The 21,256-nt window shown below is 43.5% G+C and overlaps 1 protein-coding gene across 1 annotated transcript in view; it reads left to right on the top strand.

The window, feature by feature from the left end:
- dpp6a (dipeptidyl-peptidase 6a) overlaps positions 1-21,256 on the top strand; it is a 515,918-nt gene that overhangs the window by 221,854 nt on the left and 272,808 nt on the right. The window contains exon 5 of the mRNA XM_072254436.1: positions 12,291-12,365. Within this exon, the coding sequence (XP_072110537.1) occupies positions 12,291-12,365 (75 nt within the window). The remainder of the gene's footprint in view (positions 1-12,290; positions 12,366-21,256) is intronic.

Here is a 21,256-nt window from a genome sequence, read left to right as displayed (position 1 = left end):
GAGTAGCCAGGACATCAAAGGTTATGGTGAGAAGGCGGGGGAGTGGGACTAAATAGGAGAAAATGGATCAGCTCATGATAAAATGGCAGAGCAGACTCGATGGGCCGAATGGCCTACTTCTGCTCCTTTGTCTTATGGACATTCGATAGGTTTCAATGAGATCGCCCCTGAATTTTTCCAAATTCTAGCGAGTACAGAACTAGAGCCATCAAAAGATCTTCATATGATTAGCCTTTCATTCCAAGAACCATTTTTGTGAAATTTCTTGGAAACCTCTATAATGTCAGCACGTCTTTTCTTCAATAAGAGGCCCAAAACTGCGCACAATACTCACTAGTGCCTTATAAATCCTCAGCATCACATCCTTGTTTTATATTCTCTCAAAATGAATGTTAACTTTGCATTTATCTTCCTCATCACTGACTCAATCTGCAAGATAACCTTTATGGAATCCCGCATGAGGACTCTCAAGTCCCTTTGTACTCCAGATTTCTGAACTTTCTCCCTACTTAGAAAGTGGTCTATGCCCTTATTTCTTCTACCAAAGTGCATGACCTTACACTTCCCGACACTGCATTCTATCTGCCACTTCTTTGCCTGTTCTCCTAAACTGTCTACATCCTTCTTCAGCCTACCTGCTTTCTCAGTACTACCTGGCCCTCCACCTAACTCCATATCATCCACAAACTTAGCCACAAGGCCATCAATTCCATCATCCAAATCACTGACAAACAACATTAAAAAAAGCAGTCCCAGTACCGACCCCTGTGGAAAACCACTGCTCACTGGCAGCCAATCAGAAGAGGCCCCCTTTATTCCCAGTCTTTGCCTGTTGCCAATTAGCCAATGCTCTATCCATGTTAGTATCTTTCCTGCAAGACTATGGGCTCTTATCTTGTTATGCAGCCTTCTGCATGGCCCCTTGTCAAAAGCCTTCTGAAAATCCAAGTGCATAACCTTGGAAGGTGTTCTCAGAGATCGGATATACAAGTATTTGGACAGCCAAGGGCTGATTAGAACCATAGAACACTACAGCACAGAAAACAGGCCATTCGGCCCTTCTAGTCTGTGCCAAATCTTTATTCTGCTAGTCCCATTGACCTGCACCCAGTCCATAACCCTCCAGAACTCACCCATCCATGTATCTATCCAATTTATTCTGAAAACTTACGAGTGAGCTTGCAGTTACCATGTCAGATGGCAGCCTACTCCACACTCCCACCACTCTCTGAGTGAGGAAGTTCATAGAACATAGAACATTGAACAAGGGGTTCCAGTGACGTCATCGTTCAGAAAGGCAGCTTAAATCAACAGCTCCTCCGCAAAAACGCATATTTAGGGTGAAAGGGGAAAGGTTTAGGGGGAATTTCTTCTCTCAGAGTGGTGGGAGTGTGGAACGAGCTGCCATCTGACGTGATAAATGCGGGCTCACTCGTAAGTTTTAAGAATAAGTTGGATAGGTACATGGACGAGAGAGATCTGAAGGCTTATGGGCTGGGTGCAGGTCAATGGGACTAGTGGAATAAAGTTTCGGCACAGACTAGAAGGGCTGAATGGCCTGTTTTCTGTGCTGTGGTGTTCTGTGGTTCTAACATTCACTGATTCTCCTTGGTCTATGCTGCTTGTTAGGGTTAGGGTTTTGTGTGTGTTTCTCGTGAAATGGGATGTGTCCAATGAGGAAACCTCCCCCACTTTATGATGCTGATCACTTTGAAGGATGTCAGACTTTAAGGGAGCCCCCACCCCACCCTACCCCAGCCTGACAGTCCTTTACCATTTATGTGGCAAGATTGGAATACACACTCAGTCCTACACACACACACACACTCACACTTTGGCAGGAGGCAGGAAAAAGGAATGCGTGACGCCAGTGCTGAAATTTGAGGTACTGACGCTGGAATGTGTGGTGTCACTTGTGGGTTGTGCTGGTGGTTAAAGCAAATGATACATTTCACTGTGCACTCAGTGGCCACTTTATTAGGTACACCTGCTAGTTATGCAAATATCTAATCAGCCAATCATATGGCAGCAACTCAATGCATAAAAGCATGCAGACATGGTTAAGAAGTTCAGTTGTTGTTCCAGACAAACACCAGAATGGGGAAGGAATGTGATCTAAGTGTCTTCGTGGATGTGATCGTGGAATGTTTGTTGGTGCCGGACAGGGTGGTTTGAGTATCTCAGAAACTGCTGATCTGCTGGGATTTTCAGTCACAACAACCTCTACAGAGAATGGTGTAAGAATCAGAAAAGAAAACGTCCAGTGAGCGGCAGTTCTGTGGGTGAAAACATCTTGTAATGAGAGGTCAGAGGAGAATGGCCAGACTGGTTCAAGCTGACAGGAAGGCAAAAGTTTCTCAAATAACTACACACTACAACAGTGATGTGTAGAAGGGCATCTCTGAATGCACAACACATGAAGTGGATGGACCAGAGCAGCAGAAGTCCATGAACATACACTCAGTGGGTACTTTATCAGGTACAGGATGTGTCTAGTACAGTGGCCTCCAGTATACGTTTCGATGAACATATGATAAAATAATTTATCCTGAATCATTTACTCTGATAAAGTTTGACACTCTAAGTGCCCCCCACTCCCCCATTCCACACTGTGATTGCACCTTAAGAGTTAACCGCCAAAAAAATAAACAAAAGGTTGAATTTAAACCAACTGGACAATCAATACCACAAAGCTTGAGGTTACAAAAAACTTTCTAACCACGGTAGATCCTACGGAGGCAGGAGAATGGGGAATCAATGTTTTATCAACGAAGGCCGTAGTTGCTTAGAGACACTTTTATTGTGGAGAAACCTATTATAAGGATTCATATGAAACAGTTCATTGTTGCTTTGTGAAACTTTTCTGGGGCAAGACAAATTAGTTGCATTGTTGTTCCCTTGGGAGAGCTGGCAAGGTATTGCTGGCATTTACAGTAGATTATTTTGTGAAATCTATTCTGAGATTACTTGGGACTCAATAGGCACCCAATCATTGTACAAGGCTGCAGTAATGTCAAGTAAAATTCATTTCATGCTACACCAGACTGAACTAATCCTCAGCCTGTGAGAGAGTTTCCTAAACTCCATCAGACTTCTCTGCAGGGAAATGTGGAGAATAATGAGAATTGAAGAGAAATCAGAAACTCAGAGTCAGGCAGAACGGAGACTGACAGCCCAAACCAAACAGGGAAGGGAGCAGTGCATGCCTCAACACTTCGGATTTAGGTTTCAGTGCCTGCACGCTTTCCAAGACTGAGGGATCGGTCTGTTATCACTGGTGCTCAATGCATCAAGAGCAGAGCTCGGAAGTTCCACTCATCTCTGTGCACTTGTTTGCACTGACAACAGTGAGCAGAGGTGAGGACGACTGGGAGCCAATGCTCTTGTACGTGCTTGGCACTAAGAATGAAAGATGCCTTTTCCCCACTCCTGACATTAAAACTAACAAGGTTTCACTGAGGGACTGGCCTAGCCATAATTGTGTTTCCATCCGATCAAACCTCTTCCCTCCTCTTTGACCTGTTGGGACATGCTTGTGGTTTAACAGGAGAAGTTAATCCAAATAACCATTTATAATTGGGGCTGAGGTATAGTCCTCCCCTTTCTCCTATGGTCCACTCTCCTCTTCTATCAGATTCCTTCCTCTCCTGCTCTTTACCTTTCTTATCCACGTGTCTTCACCCATCACCTTCTCGCTATCCTCCTTCTCCTCTCTCCCCACGTGGTGTATTCCCCCTTCCTTTTCAGTCCTGATGAAGGGTCTCAGCCCGAAATGTCGACTGTTTATTCATTTCCATAGATGCTGCCTGACCTGCTGAGTTCCTCCAGCATTTTGTGTGTGAGGATTTGGTTTTCCAGGATCTGCAGAATCTCTTGTGTTTATAGTTGGGGTCGGTCTTTTAGGATTAGTGGACTGCTTAACTGTGGGAGCACCAAAATCTTATAGGATCAAGACTGAAATTTATTTATCACTTGTGCATTGAATCATATAATGAAATGCATCGTTTGCGTTAACAACCAACACACCCAAGAGTGTGCTGGGGGCAGCTCACAACTGTTGCTGCACATTCCAGCTCTGTCACTCTCATGTGTTCTCACACATTCTCACACGCTCTCACACACATTCACACTCACTCGCACTCGCACTGGCACTCCTCTAACCCTGGGACAGGCCATCTTCAGCCTCCAGCTTACAGCAGACAGCCTCAGCCTCACAGACATTGGCCCTTTGACTTTCCCAGCAGACTCACAGGGATTTGAAGATTTGGGGCTCCAGCCATCAGGCCTCGGCTCTCAGCCTTCTGATTCACCTTCGGCAATAACTACAGGACCTACTGATCACCAGAGAATAGGCCTCAAATTCCAGACTTGCTGATGAGGGACCCCGAACATTAGGTCTTGAGCATCGGTCTCACTGATTCATGCGCCCAGAGGGTCATTCATCCTATCCTGAGTCATTGTAACTGGAGCATATCCTGGAGAAATGAACAAAGGCCAGAGTGGACTTATTTATCTCCTTCTTGACTGCAGAAACTCTTCCCACTAGAAAGCTACCATGGATTGAACTTTGAACCTTGACCTTCCTGGTGTACATGGTCAGCTTCTCACTGTTCTGTGCTCCAACAAATAAATCATTAAACGATACAGAGGAATATCAAACAGTACAACATAGAACCACCATTTGCTTGTATCTGCTTCCACCACTCTCTTCCCACCCCCTCACTCTGGCAGTCCATTCCAGTCACCTACCGCACTCCATACAAGAAAACTTGCCCCGCACATCCCTCTTAAACATTACCACTCTCCGCATTTCTGTTTTGAAAGGGCTCCCCTCTATCTTGAGGCTGTGCCCTCTTGTCCTAGACTCTCCCACCATGGGAAGCATCCTTTCCACATCTACTCTGTCTAGGCCTTTCATCATTTGAAAGGTTTCTATAAGATCCCCCCTCATCCTGAATTCCAGTAAGTACAGATCCAAAGCCATTAAACGTTCCTCGTATGATAACCCTTCCATTCCTGGAATCATCCTTTTTCCTCAAAACTATCTGCCCCTCCACCAATCTTTGTATCATCTGCAATCTTGGCAACAAAGTCATCTATTCCATCATCTAAATCATTTATATACAGCATAAAAAGAAGTGGTTCCAACGCTGACCCCTGCGGAGCACCACTAGTCACTCGCAGCCAACTAAAAGAGGATCCTTTTATTCCCACTTGCTGCCTCCTACCAATAAGCCAATGCTCTAACCATGCTAGTAACTTTCCTGTAATACCATGGGCTCTTAACTTGGTAAGCAGCCTCATGTGTGGCACCTTGTCAAGGGCCTTCTGAAAGTCCAAATATACAGCATCCACTACATCCTCTTTATCTGTCCTACTTGTAACCTCCTCAAAGAATTCCAACAAGTTCGTCAGGCAGGATTTTAAGGAAACCATGCTGACTGTACTAGCTTGTCCTGTGTCACCAAGTACTCCATCACCTCATCCTTAACAATTGACTCTAACATCTTCCCAACCACTGAGGTCAGGCTAACTGGTCTATAATTTCCTTTCTGCTGCCTTCCTCCTTTCTAAAAGTATGGAGTAACATTTGGAATTTTTCAGTCCTCTGGCACCATGCCAGAGTCCAATGATTTTTGAAAGATCATTTCTAATGCTGCCACAATCTCTAATTCTACCTCTTTCAGAATCCTAGGGTGCAGTTCATCTGGTCTGGGTGACTTATGTACCTTTAGATCTTTCAGCTTTTTGAGCACCTTCTCTCTCGTGACAGTAACTGCACCCACTTCTCTTCCTTCACACAATACAACATCAGACATACTGCGAGTGTCTTCCATAGTGATGAATGACACAAAATACTCATTTAGTTCATCAGCCATCTCCTTGTCTCCCGTTATAATTTCTCCTGCCTCATTTTCTAGCGGTCCTATATCCACTCTCATTTCTCTTTTATTTTGTAACATACTTGAAAAAACTTTTTCTATCCATTTCGATATCATTTGCTAGCTTGCTTTCATATTTCATCTTTTACCTTCTAATGTTTTTTTAGTTGCTCTCTGAAGGTTTTTAAAAACATCCCAATCCTCTATCTTCCCACTAATTGTTGCTTTGTTATATGCCCTTTCTTTTGCTTTTACAATAGCTTTGCCTTCCCTTGTCAGCCATGGTTGTACTATTTTACCATTTGAGTATTTCTTCAGTTTTTGGAATGCACATGTCCTGCACTTTCCTCATTTTTCCCAGAAACGCACACCATTGCTGCTCTGCTGACATCCCTGCCAGCAAATCCTTCCAATTTACTTTGGCCAACTCCTTTCTCACACCACTGCAAATTCCCCTTACTCCACTGAAATACTGCTACATCAGACTTTACTTACTCCCTATCAAATTTCAAGTTGAACACAATCATATTGTGATCACTGGTTCCTAAGGGTTCTTTAACCTTAAACTCCCTAATCGCCTCTGGTTCATTACATAACACCCAATCCAGTATAGCTGATCCCCTCGTAGGCTGAACAACAAACTGCTCTAAAAAGCCATCTCCTAGGCATTCAACAAACTCACTCTCTTGAGATCCATTACCAATCTGATTTTCCCAATCGACCTGCATGTTAAAATCTCCCATGACTACCATGACATTGCCCTTTTGACTCGCCTTTTCTATTTCCTGTTGTAACCTGTTGTCCACCTCCCAGCCACTGGTGGGAGGCCTGTATATAACTACCATCAACGTCCTATTACCCTTGCAGTTTCTTAACTCAACCCACAAGGATTCAACATCTTCCGATCCTATGTCACACCTTCCTACTGATTTGATGCCATTTTTTACCAGTAGAGCCACACCACCCCCTCTGCCTACCTTCCTATCCCTCCAATATAATGTGTAATCTTGGAAATTTAGCTCCTAGCTACAGCCATCCTTCAGCCACAATTCAGTGGTGGCTACAACATTATACCTGACAATCTGTAATAGTGCAACAAGATCATCCATCTTATTTCTTACACTACGCACATTTAGATACAACATCTTGAGTACCTGTATTTGCCATCCTTTCTGACCGTGTCCCTCATGATTTGATACTCAGCCTGTTGGCTGCAACTAAGTTCCATTACCTGCCTGTCCTTCCTGACAATCTGACAATCTTTACTTTTTTTTGCGTCCTTTCCTGAGTCCCTTCACTCCAGTTCCCACCCCCCGGCCAAACTAGTTTAATCCTCCCCAACAGCTCTAACAAACCTGCCCGTGAAAATATTGGTCCTCCTCAGGTTCAGGTGCAACCCGTCAGTTTTGAACAGGTCATGCCTCCCCCAGAAGATTTCCCAATGATCCAAGAACCTGAAGCCCTGCCCCCAAAACTAGCTTCTCAGCCACGCACTTATCTGCCAGATCATCCTGTTTCTACCCTCACTGGCGTGTGGCCCAGGCAACAATCCAGAAATTACTATCTTGGAGGTCTTGCTTCTCAACTTTCTACCTAGCTCTCTAAATTCTCCTTTTGGGACCTCATTGCTTTTCCTTCCTATGTCATTGGTACCAATAATACATCTGGCTGCTCCCTCCCCCTCTCCAAAATGTTGTGTGCACGATCTGAGACATCCTTGACCCTGGCACCTGGGAGACAACATACCATCCTGGAGTCCTGTTCACATCCACAGAATCTCCTGTCTGTTCCCCTCACTATTGAGCCCCCTATCACTACCACTCCCTTCTTCCCTTCTACACCACGGTCTCGTGCTTAGTGCCAGTAACCCGCTCTCTGTGGCATTCCCCCAGGACGTCACCCTCCACAAAAGTATCCAAAGCGGTATATTTGTTTTTAAGGGGAATGGCCACAGGGGTGTGTTGCTCTGGATTTCCAGCATCTGCAGAACTTCTAATAATCATAGTCATAGTCATACTTTATTGATCCCAGGGGAAATTGGTTTTCGTTACAGTTGCACCATCAATAATAAATAGTAATAGAACCATAAATAGTTAAATAGTAATATGTAAATTATGCCAGTAAATTATGAAATGTCCAGGATCAGGGTGTCTGAGCCTCCAAAGGAGGAGTTGTAAAGTTTGATGGCCACAGGCAGGAAGCATCCCAGGCAGCATCCTAGTAAACCACTTTTGTACCCATTTCAAAGTCTCCAAATTCTTCCTCACTGCTGCCTCTGGGGAGAAGGTGCAAGAGCCTTAGGTCCCACAGGACCTGGTTCAGGAACATTTATTACCTTTCAACCCTTAGACTTCTGAACCAGCGTGGATAACTTCACCAACGTTAACATTGAACTGATTTCACAACCTATCACTCACTTCTAAGAGTTCTACAACTCCTGTTATCAATATTATTTATTTATGTATTTATTATTTGCAATCAATATATACATATAGGCTATTTTATATATTTTTATTTATCATGTTTTGTTTTATTATTATGCTGCATTCTATCCAGAGTAATAATTATTTTTGTTCTCCTTTACACTTGTGCACGTGGCCAAGTAGTTAAGGCATTGGACTAGCTACCTGAAGGTCGTGAGTTCGAGCCCCAGCCAAGGGAACGTGTTGTGTCCTTGAACAAGGCACTTAATCGCACACTGCTCTGCGAAGACACTGGTGCCAAGCTGTGTGGGTCCTAATACCCTTCCCTTGGACAACATCGGTGTTGTGGAGAGGGGAGACTTGCAGCATGGGCAACTGCTGGTCTTCCATACAGAGAGTGAAGACTTTCCAGGCGCAGATCCATGGTCTCGCAATACTAACGGATGCCTTTACTGGAAATTACCTTAAATCATCTTGAATCTTAAATGCCTTGTCCTCTGCACATTGGTTGTTTGTCAGTCTTTATGTATAGTTTTTCATAAATTCTATTGTTTTTATTTATTTCTTGTAAATGCCCATGAAAAAATGAACCTCCAGGTGAGGTAAACATACTTTAATAATAAATTTACTTTGAACTTTGAAATGGAGTGACCTGAACTGCAGACAAGTGTGGACTAACTAAGGATGTTATTTCTGGTGCCAACCTAGCATGCCCACAGCTTGCTAGCCCCAAGCTGTACATCGTTGGAATGTGGGAGGAAGCCCGAGCAGCCGGAGGAAGCCCACACACTCATGGGAAGAACTGCAAACTCCTCACAGACAGTGGCAGAAACTCAACCCCGATTGCTGGCAACGGGAAGCACTGTGCTGGCCATTACACTGCTGTGCCACACATATCTGTAACTAACCTTTTATCAAGACCAGGAGGGGAGGGAGGAGGTGGCCAGCATAAAGGGGAGAGGGAGAGTGGTGAGACAGGAGCCCAAGATGGATTGAGGAGAGATGACAGATCCTGCCAGGTAGGAGAGGAGTTGGGAGACAGTGGCGGGTGAATGATAGATGGAGGCAAAGAAGGAAAGAAAAAGACTGAGTAACATATGGAGTGAAGTGTGGGGAGGGAAGGGTGAAAGTTAGAACAAGACGAGCAGGAGCACTGTATTTCCTTTCTGCTCGGATGAAGCACTTGTTTGAGTTTGAACTTATTATTTTTTATGGTTTGTGCATTGAGATATTAGAGAGACTCAAGTATCATCTCCAGATGCCTCACTAAACCCACTCTATCAATAATCCACAGTGAGGCACTTATGTTGAAATAGGCAGTAGATATTCTTGCTGAGGTAATAAACGCCTAAAGGTTTCAGTGGAAGATTTTACAAAAAGAAAAGATTGATCGCATTTGAGGCCATCAGTGTGGAATTGAAGGAGTGTTGCCATTTTAACAGCTGGCTTTGTTATTGCGAAGAATGCCTTTTGCATCAGTGTTGAATGTGAACCTGTCATTCAAGGCAATCATTTGAATTGGATGTGGTCTTTTTCAAAAAGTGCCAAGTTGTACAAAGTTTAGGTGTTCCATTCAATTCCATGAAATTGCCTCTTCGGAGATTTGTCATGGAATAAAATCTTCAAAGTTCAAAGCAAATTTGTTATCAAAGTATGTACAGTACTATGCAAATGTTTTAGGCACTGTATACTGTACTGATAGCCATACTCTGTGTGTGTGTGAATATATAGCTAGCTCGGGTGCTTAAGACTTTTGCACAGTACAGTAGTAATTTTATGTACAGCGCTGTACTGCTGCTGCAAAAAGATCTAATTTCATGACATACGTGAGTGATGATAAACCTGATTCTGATATGGGTCTCCATTGTGGACTGAGAGTTGGAAGAGGGCAGACAGAGGGGAATCATGGTTGGGAAAAAGGGGAAGGGGGATGGGACGGGAAGTATAAGACAGACATTCCGTAATGGTCAACAAACCAATCGTTTGAAATCAAATGACCTTGCCTGGTGTCTCAGGGCTGGGTGTGTCTGCACCCATGCCACTCCCACATCTGTCCCACACACCTCCCGCGGCACTCGACCCTTGCCATTCCCAACATGCTTTGCTTTTGCCAGATTTACAAAATCACTCTCCACTCCATATCGACAAATACAGTACTGTGCAAATGTATGAAGCACCCTAGCGTGCGTGTGCGCTCTCTCTCTCTCCCTCCCTCCCTCTCTCTCCCCTCTCTCTCTCTCCCCTCCCCCCCCTCCCTCTCTCCCTCCCTTGCACAGTACTGTATGTGTATGCCACCATATTCTGCCCTGAGATTCATTTTTCTGCAGCTTTCACAGTAGAACATAGAAATACGACAGAATGAATGAAAAACTACACACAAAGACTGGCAAACAACTAATATGCAAAAGTCAAACTGCAAATACAAAAAAAAAACAAATAATTAATAAACAAATACTGAAAACACAAGTCCTTGAAAGTGAGTCCATAGGTTGCGGAATAAGTTAGTGTTGAGATGAGTGAAGTTATCCACGCTGGTTCAGGAGCCTGGTGGTTGAAGGGTAATAATTGTTCTTGAACCCTGTAGTGTTGGAGCTAAAGTTCCTGTACCTCCTTCCCGATGGCAGCAGTGAGAAGAGAGACTTTTGCACAAGGTGGTGGGGTTCCTTGATGATGGGTGCTACTTTCATGTGGCAGCACTCCTTGTAGGTGTGCCCAGTGGTAGGGAGATCTTTTCCTGTGTTGGACCACTTTTTCTATTCCTGGGCATTGGTGTTTCTGTACCAGGCCATGATACAACTTCTCAGGATACTCTCGTTAAGCGTTTACTTGAACTGCATGAATTGGACACCTGGCAGGTTCAACCTGTAATCAAGTAGGTGATCATCTCTGATGTGCTGTTGCACTGAAGTCCAGGCAAGGATTTCACAGCTAATGTTATCACAGTTATTGCATTGGGATGGATGTTAGCCCCTACAGCTAAGCTCAGTTACACTGCCTGGTTGATTGAACAGCTTGTCAATCACCAGTGGCCAAGGCTTGCATGTGAATGTTCTTGTGTCCTTTTGTGTATAATTCTGATATAATTTATATTTATGTTTTTCTTCTGAATATTGTGCCTGTTATGTGATTTGTCTTTCTTGCTGCTGCAAGTAATTTTTGTAATGCACTTGTGCATACATGTACTAACCTGTATGACACATTGGTGTGGTCTTTCACCGACTGTTATGGTTTATAGTCTGTTATGGATTTATTGAGTATGCACACAAGAAAATGAATCTCAGGGTTGTATATCGTGACATATATGTACATTGATAATAAATTTACTTATCATAACTTTGAATAAACACAACTTGGTTTGACTTGATTCCAATGATTGCCACTATGGTGAATTTTTGGAGTTTTGTCAACACCTGCAGAATCCTTCAGGAAAAGAAGAAAGACCACAAGTGCTGCTGCATTTGCTGGAAACCCAGAGCAACTCATACAAAATGCTGGAGTCACTCAGCAGGTCAGGCAGCATCTTTGCAGAAGATTAAAGAGTCGACATTTTGGACCCAGACATTTTCTATGACCTGTTGAAGAATTTCTGCCTGAAACTTCAACTGCTTATTCCTCTCTGAGAGAGAATTATGGTCGAGTTTGTTATCAGTGGCATTTGTTGTTTTGTGGCAGCAGTACAGTGCAAACAGTAACGATTATTATGTTACAAATAAATAAATAAATTGTGCGAAAGAGGAAAATAAACATATTTCTCCAGATGGAAACAGATACAATCCAATCAGATTCCTGGTTGAAAGCCAATAATCCACAAAGTCGTTTGCTCTGTGGTAGTTTATACGAAATCAGAGAGTCAGCGTGATTGGTCAAACCTCCATGATGACTTTGGCTGCCTCAGATAACATGCCAAGTGTTTAGAAGGCGTAAGACGCAGTGTGACTAATTGGTTCATGTACTGATGTAAAATATGTTTTTTATATTTTAACAGCAAGAATTTAAAGTCAGCAGATATGAAGTATCACCTGATATGAAGTTTGTTCTGCTCGCATACGACATTGAACAGGTATGTGTAGTCCTTGGTTTACTTAAAGGCCACTTCACCAGAAGGGATGGTCAACTACTGACAAAAACATGGATTCACTGAGTGTACAATTAATGTGAATGGGAGCTTGATAGTCAGTGTACACTCAGTCGGTCAGAAGATCTGTGTCCCTGCTCTGTGATGCTATGACTAATCAGACCATGCCTAGCACATGCCATGGCTGGTGAATTATAGTCTTGAAGAAAGACTGCCTAGAGTAGGGTTATTCTCCTTGAAGCAATGGAGAGATAAGGGAAACTTAGAGTGCACAGTCATAGAGTCAGTAACAGTAACACACCTTCAGGCCTATCTCATCCATACCATAAAGATATTCTGCCTAGTCCTATCAGCCCACTGCTGGACCATAACCTTTCAATACCCCTCCCATCCATGAACTTATCCACATTTCTCTTAAACGTAGCAACTGAACCCACATTCATCACTTCCACTCACAGTTCATTCACTCTTGATAATTCTATTGGACTGGGTCAGACTGGATCTGGCCACTGCCTGGAGTCCACACATGTGGGGCTTACCGACCTGGACTTAATTTCCCCACCTGAATTTACCATGCCTACTTGGACGTACCTTTCCCACTTGGATTTACCTTTCCCACTTGGATTTACCTTAACCACCTGGATCTACCTTTCCTACCTGGACTTACCTTTCCTGTTTGAACGTATCTTTCCCACCTGAACTTAGTTTTCCTCACCTGAATTTACCTTTCCCACTTGGACTTACCTTTCTTGTTTAGACTTATTGTCTGCATCTGGACTCCACCAGGGCTTACTTTCCCCAGCAGGCCTTACCTTTCCCATTTGGATCTGCCTTCCCATTTGGACTTCTCCAGCTTAGATTTACTTTGCTCACGTGGAGTTACCTCTCCCGTATGTGGAAGGATTGATAAACTGAACATTTTCACCCCAGAAGCAGAGACTTTAATGGTCGGCCATGATTACAGTGAATGGCGGTGCTGGCTCAAAGGGCCGAATGGCCTACTCCTGCACCTATTGTCTATTGTCTGTTGTCTATTGCATCTTGGCCTTCAGTGGTGTATCCTCAAACTCTCATCCCAGAAAGTCCTGATAGCCTTTGGCAGCTTCGATCAGCTCAACCACTCAACCCCCTCCACAAAATACAAACCAAACTTTATCAGTCTATTAAATTGGAGGTGAACAGTTCTGCGGACAGCTGTAGAGTGGTGTTCCCTTAGATAATCTGTCGGTCAGCTCTCCCACCAGACACGATGTGCATGCTGCACTGCCACCTGGTGTAGTGAGAGTGGAACTCCTGCTCTGCAGAGAGACAGACAAGACCCAGTAAAGGTTGTGCAGCAGAGAATCCAGGTCTTGTAAATCGTCACATCTCACAAATTTCATGATACCTAGCTCGCTGAGATTGCAGGGAGCTTCGCATCCACAGACAGGAGCTTTCTTTTTACATTCCAGGTGTTATTTGTAACAGGGATTTTCTTTTGAAATTTAAACACAAAATAATCTGCAGATGCTGGGGTCAAAGCAACACTCACTACACGCTGGAGGAACTCAGCAGGTCGGGCAGCATCCGTGGAAACGATGTGTTGATGTTTCAGGCCGGAACCCTTCGTCAGGACTGAAGAGGGAAGGGACAGAGGCCCTATAAAGAAGATGGGGGAGGGTGGGAAGGAGAAGGCTGGTAGGTCCAGTTGAAAAACCAGTAATTTGAAAGACAAAGGGGCGGGGGAGGGGAAGCAGGGAGGTGATCGGCAGGAAAACAATGGGTAGTAGAAGGAGGCGGAACCATGAGGGAGGTGATAGGCAGCTGGGGGAGGGGGCAGAGTGAAATAAGGATAGAGGAAGGGAGGGGGAGGGAATTACTGGAAGTTGGAGAATTCTATGTTCACACCAAGGGGCTGGAGACTACCTAGACAGTATATGAGGTTTGAAACTTGCAGTTTTTCAAAACATTCAGTATCAGGTTTATTATTGCTGACATGGAGTACGCCGTGGTTTTTTTTTGTTGCAGCAGTACAGTGCAAGACAAAATAAGTTACTACAAGTTACAATAAATAAACAGCGTAAAAGAGGAATAGTAAGGTAGAGTTCATGATTATTCAGAAATCTTATAGTGGAGGGGAAGAAGCTGTTCTTAAAACTTTGAATTTGGGCCTATAGCAACGTTCCCTCTATTTTTTTTAATAGCTGCACTGACTAACCACTGCTCTGAGCAGGACATTTTTACACAGTCTGCACAGCACTTTATATTAACATTACACAAAAGAATATTCCAGCTGCATGGCAACAAAGGCTATGTGTGTGGGAGCATTTCAGTCACTGTGCGGCCGCGCACCTGCGCAGCTTAGAGGGAACAGTGATTTGTAGACACCTGTACCTCCTGTATGGTATTAGTAATGAGAAGATGGCATGTCCCAGATGCTGAGGGTCTTTTTTTATGAATGCCACCTTCCTAAGGGTCTTTGAAGATGTTGACGGTGGTGGAGATGGGCAAATTATTGAAATGCTACGTTGCTGAGGGCCAGGGCAAGGTTAGGGAGAAACCATGGATAAGTGAGCGGCTTGGAGCTCAATATCTGAAAGAGTGACTTGAGATGCAAATGCTCATCTTCATTGACACAGTAGTCGAAGATATGCAAAGTGGAGGGTTTTACAATGAAAAGTAGGGAAGGGCTGGGTAGATGTTGGACATGATACACTGAATGAGCTCCTATCACACAGTAAGGTTCCGCAGTCCAAAGCGTAAGCCATTTGATGCCTCAAGCTGAACTGGATTGAGAGCTACCTGTACAACTATATCTTTTACCTACTGTGGATTCATCTCCATCGATCACCTCACCTGGTAAGAATCTTTCAAAAGTTTAAACTGACTGAGGATGCATGGCCTTTGAGATGAGAGAATTAGTATTTGATTTATTATTTATTACTGAGATACAGTGAAAAACAGATAAAGTGCAGTGCAGTTTGACAAACAAAGTTCAATGGCCTCAACAAGGTAGACTGAGGGCTGTTTCTTCGTCTTAGGAGAGGCCGGAATCAGAATCAGGTTTAATATCACTGACATGTGTCATGACATTTGTTTTTGTGGCAAAAGTACAGGACAATACATTAAAACACACCATAAATTGCAATAAGAAATATCTATTAAAAAGGAAAAAATAATGAGGTAGTGAGAAGGAAAAAAGAGTGAGGTAGTGCACATGGATTTATTGTCCATTCAGAAATTTGATGGTGGTGGGGAAGAAGCTGTACCTAAAATGCTAAGTGTATGTTGCCAGTCTCCTGTTACCTCCTCCTTGATGGTAGCAAAGAGAAGAGGGCATGTTCTGGGTGATGGGGTTCCATAATGATGGATGCAGCCTTTTTTAAGGCATCACCTTTTGAAGGTGTTGTGGATGGTGGGAAAGCTAGTGCCCATGATTGAGCTGGCTGAGTTTACAATTTTCTGCAGGTTTTTCCAATCCTATGCATTGATTCCTCCATAGCAGCCGGTGATACAACCAGTTAGAATGGTCTTCTCTGTACATCTGTAGAAATTTGCTAAAGTCTTTGGTGAAATGCCAAATCTCCTCAAACTCCTAATGAAATGTAGCCGATATATTATGCCTTCTTTGTAACTGCATCAATATATTGGACCCAAGACAGATTTTCAGAGATTTTTCCACCCAGAAACTTAGAACTGTTAACCCCTTTCACGGCCAATCCTTTGATGAGAACTGGTGTGTATTCTCTCAACTTCTCTTTCGTGATATCCACAATCAATTCCTTGGTCTTAATGTTGGGTTATTATTGTGACACAACCCAATCAGCTGATCTATCACACTCCTGTATGGCTCCACGTCACCATCTGAAATTCTGTCAACAATATTTGTGTCATCGGCAAATTTATAGATGGTGTTTGAGCTCTGCTTAGCCACACAGTCATAGGTGTAGAGAAAGTAGAGCAGTGGCCTAAATTCCAATCCTTGAGATGGGCTGGTGTAGATTGACAGCTAGAAGGAGTTGTTATTACCAGCCTGCACTGACTGTGGTCTCCCGATGAGGAAGTCAGAGAACCATGTGCAGAGTTAGTTACAGAGGCCCAGGCTTTGGAGTTTGTTGATTAGTACTGAGGATATAATGATGTTGAACTCTGAGCTGTAATCAATAAACAGAAGCCTGATGCAAGTATGACAATTGTCCAGGTGGAGTAGAGAGCCAGTGAGATTGCATCTACTGTAGTGATAGGCAAATTGCAGTTGGTTCAGGTCTTTGCTTATGCAACAGTTGACTAACTTCTCAAAACACTTCATCACAGTAGTTGCCTGTCGAAGAGTTTTAGAGCAGTGGGATAGAACCTGCCCTTAACCTGCTAGTGCATGTTTTCAAGCCTTTGTATCTTCTGCCTGATGGGAGGGGGAAGAAGACGGAATGAAGAGGAGTCTCTGAATATGCTGGCTGCTTTACTGGGGCAGCAAGAAGTGTAGACAGCGTCCATAGTGGCGAGGATAGTTGGTGTGATGGACTTGTCTGTGTTGACAACTCTACAAATTTTGTGTTCTGAGAGAGAGCCATTTCCCCATTGAGCTGTAATCCATCTGAATAGGATATTTTCTGTGGTGCTTTTATATATAAAAAAAATCAGTGTGTGTCATCAGGAACATGCCGAACTCCCTAACAGGAAGTAATTGCTGATGAGCTTTCTTGGCCATAGTGGCCACATGGTTGGACCAGGTCAAGCTGTTGGTGATGTTCACACCTAGGAACTCAAACGTCTCGGATGAAGATCTGCATCACCTGTTGAGGAGTAAAGATGCTTTTGGATTGTAATGCTGAGTCTACCTGTTCCTGTAAAACCAGAACCTTGCCAATGCTAGGTGTAGCAAATCAGCAGAGGTCATGTTCTGAGATTGCACGCACTGGGAAGAGACAACTCAGTGCAATAGGGGAGACAAAATGTTGACAGAGCAAAGCTAGAGTTGCTGAACCAGCTCAGACTGCAGAGCCTCCCTCCCCAGTGTCGCTCTTGGCAGAATCTATCAGTTAGCAGAGAGGACCGAAGACTCCCTGAGCAATAAAGTGCTTATGGATCTCCAGGAGTGAGCTAGAGAGTATAACACCTGAGGAGTGCTGGAAGAAGCGCTTCCAATTACTGGCTCCTTCACTTCCCATAATGGACTAACAGAGACATCATGATGACAGAGAACCTTCCAGCTCCACAGGCAGAAATTCCTGTGGGAAAGCAAAGCAGGAGAGCATGGAGCATCTGAAAGGGAGCGCTGTGAAGTAAATAGCTCAAGCCAGACGGAAATTCTCCACCAAAACCAATTCCAGCCTCTTGCCCACTGGAAATATAGCAACAACTTGGAGACATATTGACAGGAAGTTCACTCAGTCAGCTCCCAAACAGCAGATGGCTTGGACGCCTGGTTGCACTTTTTTTTTTCCCCATATGCTGATTTGCATACAGAGGCTAATTGGGATTTTTGATTACTTGGAGCTTGTTTCCTGTGGTGAAAGCACCATTTACCACCCAGCAGGGAGGGAAATTACTGGAAAGAAGAGTCTTCATTTGTCTACTGCCTTCTGTGACCTCAGGTCACCCCAAGGACTTCATTGTGACTACCTATTGCAGGAAATATGGCTGTCGCTTTGCATACAGAAAGGTCCCGCGAAGAGCAATGAGACAGGTAGTTCTGATTTGAAACGTTTGAGACAAAAGAGATTATACAGATGCTGCAAACCTTGAGCAATGCCCAAAAGATGCTGGTGGAACTCAGCAGGTCAGGCAGCATCTATGAAGGGACATAAACACTTTGGCATGAGACCCTTCATTAGGACCCCCCACATGTAGGGCCTCAGCCCAAAAGTTCAACTCTTCATTTACTTCAGTAAAAGCTGCCTGATCTGCTGCATTCCTCCAGTATCTTTTGTGTGTATTGCTCAATCTGAAGTAATATCTCTCTTTCTATCTACCCCGCTCTTCGTCTTCTCTGTCTCCTCCCTCCCATCTCTCACTCTCTCCCTCTTTTCTCTGACACACTCTCTCTTTTCCCTCTCTTTCTCTTGCTTCCTACTCTCCCTAACTCACTATCTTTCTCTGTCCCTGTCTATCTGTCTGTCTCTTGCTCTCTCCACCTATCTTTCCATCTGTGTGTCTATCTTTCAGCCTCTAGCATTCTCTTTCCTCCTTTGCCTGTCTGCCTGTCTCTTCTCCACAAGTTCCGAGCATTTCCAATGTTTTCACTTTTTACAATGAGACAGATGACAGATGAAGTGATAACAAACAAAATTGAATTTCTCCAAGACACAGCTTTCTTGAAAATGGCCTCATATATTGAAGGTGGTGAATTTTATATTGCATCCACATAACCTTCAGTACATCTGCAAGAAACAAGTTTGTAAAAGTGGATAGGCTAATTAAGTAGGTATGGGACACGCTTTCCCTCATAGGTCAGGGGACAGTTGGTACATAGTGTTGCAACTTTATAAAATGCTGGTTAAGCCTCAATTGAAACTTTGTGCACAGTTCTGATCACCGAACAATAGGAAACGTGATTATGTTGGTCGGAGTTCAGAGGAGATTCACTAGGATGTGGCTGGGATTGGAGGATATTAGTTATAAGGAGAGATTGAATAAACTGGGCTTGTTTTCCCCGAAGCAAGCGAGCTTGTGGGATGATGTAATTAAACTATATAAAATGATGAGAGGCATAAATAGGGTAGATGGTCATTTTTCACGTGGCAGATAGGAACTGGCCTTCCAGTCTATGGACTCTGTCTACACTTCTCTCTGCATCAATAAAGCAGCCAGCCCAGTCATTCTCACTTCTTCCTTCTGTCATTGCACAGAAGATACAAAAGCCTGAAATCTGTGCCACAAGACTCAAGGACAGATTCTGTCCCACTGTTTCAGTGCCTTTCGAAAGTATTCACCCCCACCCACCCCCACCCCCGGCTGGAAGTTTTACAACATTGAATCTCTGTGGATTTAATTTGGGTTTTTTTTTTGACACTGATTAACAGAAAAGACTCTTGCATGTCAAAGTAAAAACAAATTGGTTTAAATTTACTACAATTATTAAACACAAAATAATTGATTGCATAATTACTCACTCCTTCAAGTCAGTATTTAGTAGGTGCACCTTTGGCAGCTATTACAGCTTTGAGTCTGTGTGGATAGGTCTCGATTAGCTTTGTACATCTGGACACTGCAATTTTTCCAATTCTTCTTTACAAACCTGCTCAAGCTCCGTCAGATTGCATTGGAATTGTGAGTAAACAGCCCTTTTCAAGCCCAGTCACAAATTCTCAGTTGGATTGAGGTCTGAACTCTGACTTGGCCACTCCAGGACATTAATTTTGTTGGTTTTTAAGCCATTCCTGTGTAGCTTTGGCTTTATGCTTGGGGTCATTGTCTTGCTGGAAAACAAATCTTCTACCAAGTGACAGTTCTCTTGCAGACTGCATCAGTTTTTATTTTGCTACATTCATTTTACCCTCTACCTTCACAAGCTTTTCAGGGTCTGATGCAGTGAAGACAACCCACAGCATGATATCTCTTTCAGATGAAAGAGATGAAAGGACTATATCTCTTTCAGACCCTACCAATAGAGATTAACCAAAATCAATTCAATGGATGGAACAAGATGCTGTCAAGATATATATGGCAAGGTAAAAGGCCTAGGGTTCGTCTCAAAACTTTGCAATTAGCCAAGGAAAAGGGGGGATGGGGCTTGCCTTCTCTCACAGATTATTACTTTGCAGCACAGTTGAGAGCTGTGATATGCTGGTGCAACCCATCATATGATGCTCAATGGAAAAACACTGAGGAGAGGATACTTTCCATCCCCATACAGGCAATTTTGGCTGATAACAACCTACAAAGTTACATAAATAATATTGACAACCCATGGGTGAAATGGACTCTTAAAATATGGAAAACTATTATAAAAGAATATAAACTAGAGAGAGACATTGCAATTCTTAAATGGTGTGCATATGACTCGGTTTTTATGCCGAATAAACTGGATGCTAGATTTAAGGACTGGACAGCTAAAGGAATAACAGATATTTGCAATACAATGAAAGAAGGAACACTGTTCAGTTTTGAAATGCTTAAAGAGAAACACTTTTTAGAAAAACAAGACTGTTACTGGTATTTACAGATGCCACAGTACCAGACATCCCACCCTGCAAAAACCCATTTCAGGCAGGTAGCACCATCAACTTGCGGGAGACTCCCGGAACTTCCGGGAGAGGTGGGATGTCTGCAGTAGAGTAGTTCTTTAGCAGCTAACCAGCTAGTTTATATAACGTTAGCTATGCTAATGAATGAATGACACCTGTTAAACTTACCTCAACATGTCTTTTACAGTCTTAATCCACCATGGGCAATAGAAAAGTCACTGTTGCAAACAGTGCAGTGAGCAACACTGTCATTATTTTGACCCCTATTAGGCAAGGGTACACTTTAGTGTAGTCTGGGGTGACGTACGTTTTATACTTTCTTTTTTTGGAACACTCTGCCATGGCACACTCTCGCTCTCTCGCTCGCTCTCTCTCTCTCTCTCTCTCTCTCTCGTGGTCACTCGCGCACTCCCTCGCGCTCTTGCTTGCTCTCGCTCTCTCTCTCGAGGTCATTCTTGCACTTTCTCTTGCTTTCTCTCGCTCTCAAAAAAATTGATTTCCATGATATTGTATATAATCTGCAGGCATCGGGGAGCCTCTATTAATATGTGAGAGACTCCCGGAACTTCCGGGAGAGGTGGGATGTCTGCAGTATGTTAATAGGAGGGTTAAAAATGTAACCAAGGCAAGTGCATGTCTGATAGAGCTGTTTAGAAAAGCATATAATCCAGATAACAGTAGTAGAATAATTTCAAGCATGTATAAGGATTT

This window comes from Mobula birostris, chromosome 3 (genome assembly GCF_030028105.1).
Source record: "Mobula birostris isolate sMobBir1 chromosome 3, sMobBir1.hap1, whole genome shotgun sequence".
In the NCBI taxonomy this organism is placed as follows: domain Eukaryota; kingdom Metazoa; phylum Chordata; class Chondrichthyes; order Myliobatiformes; family Myliobatidae; genus Mobula; species Mobula birostris.
This window is presented reverse-complemented; position numbering and strand designations above follow the sequence as displayed.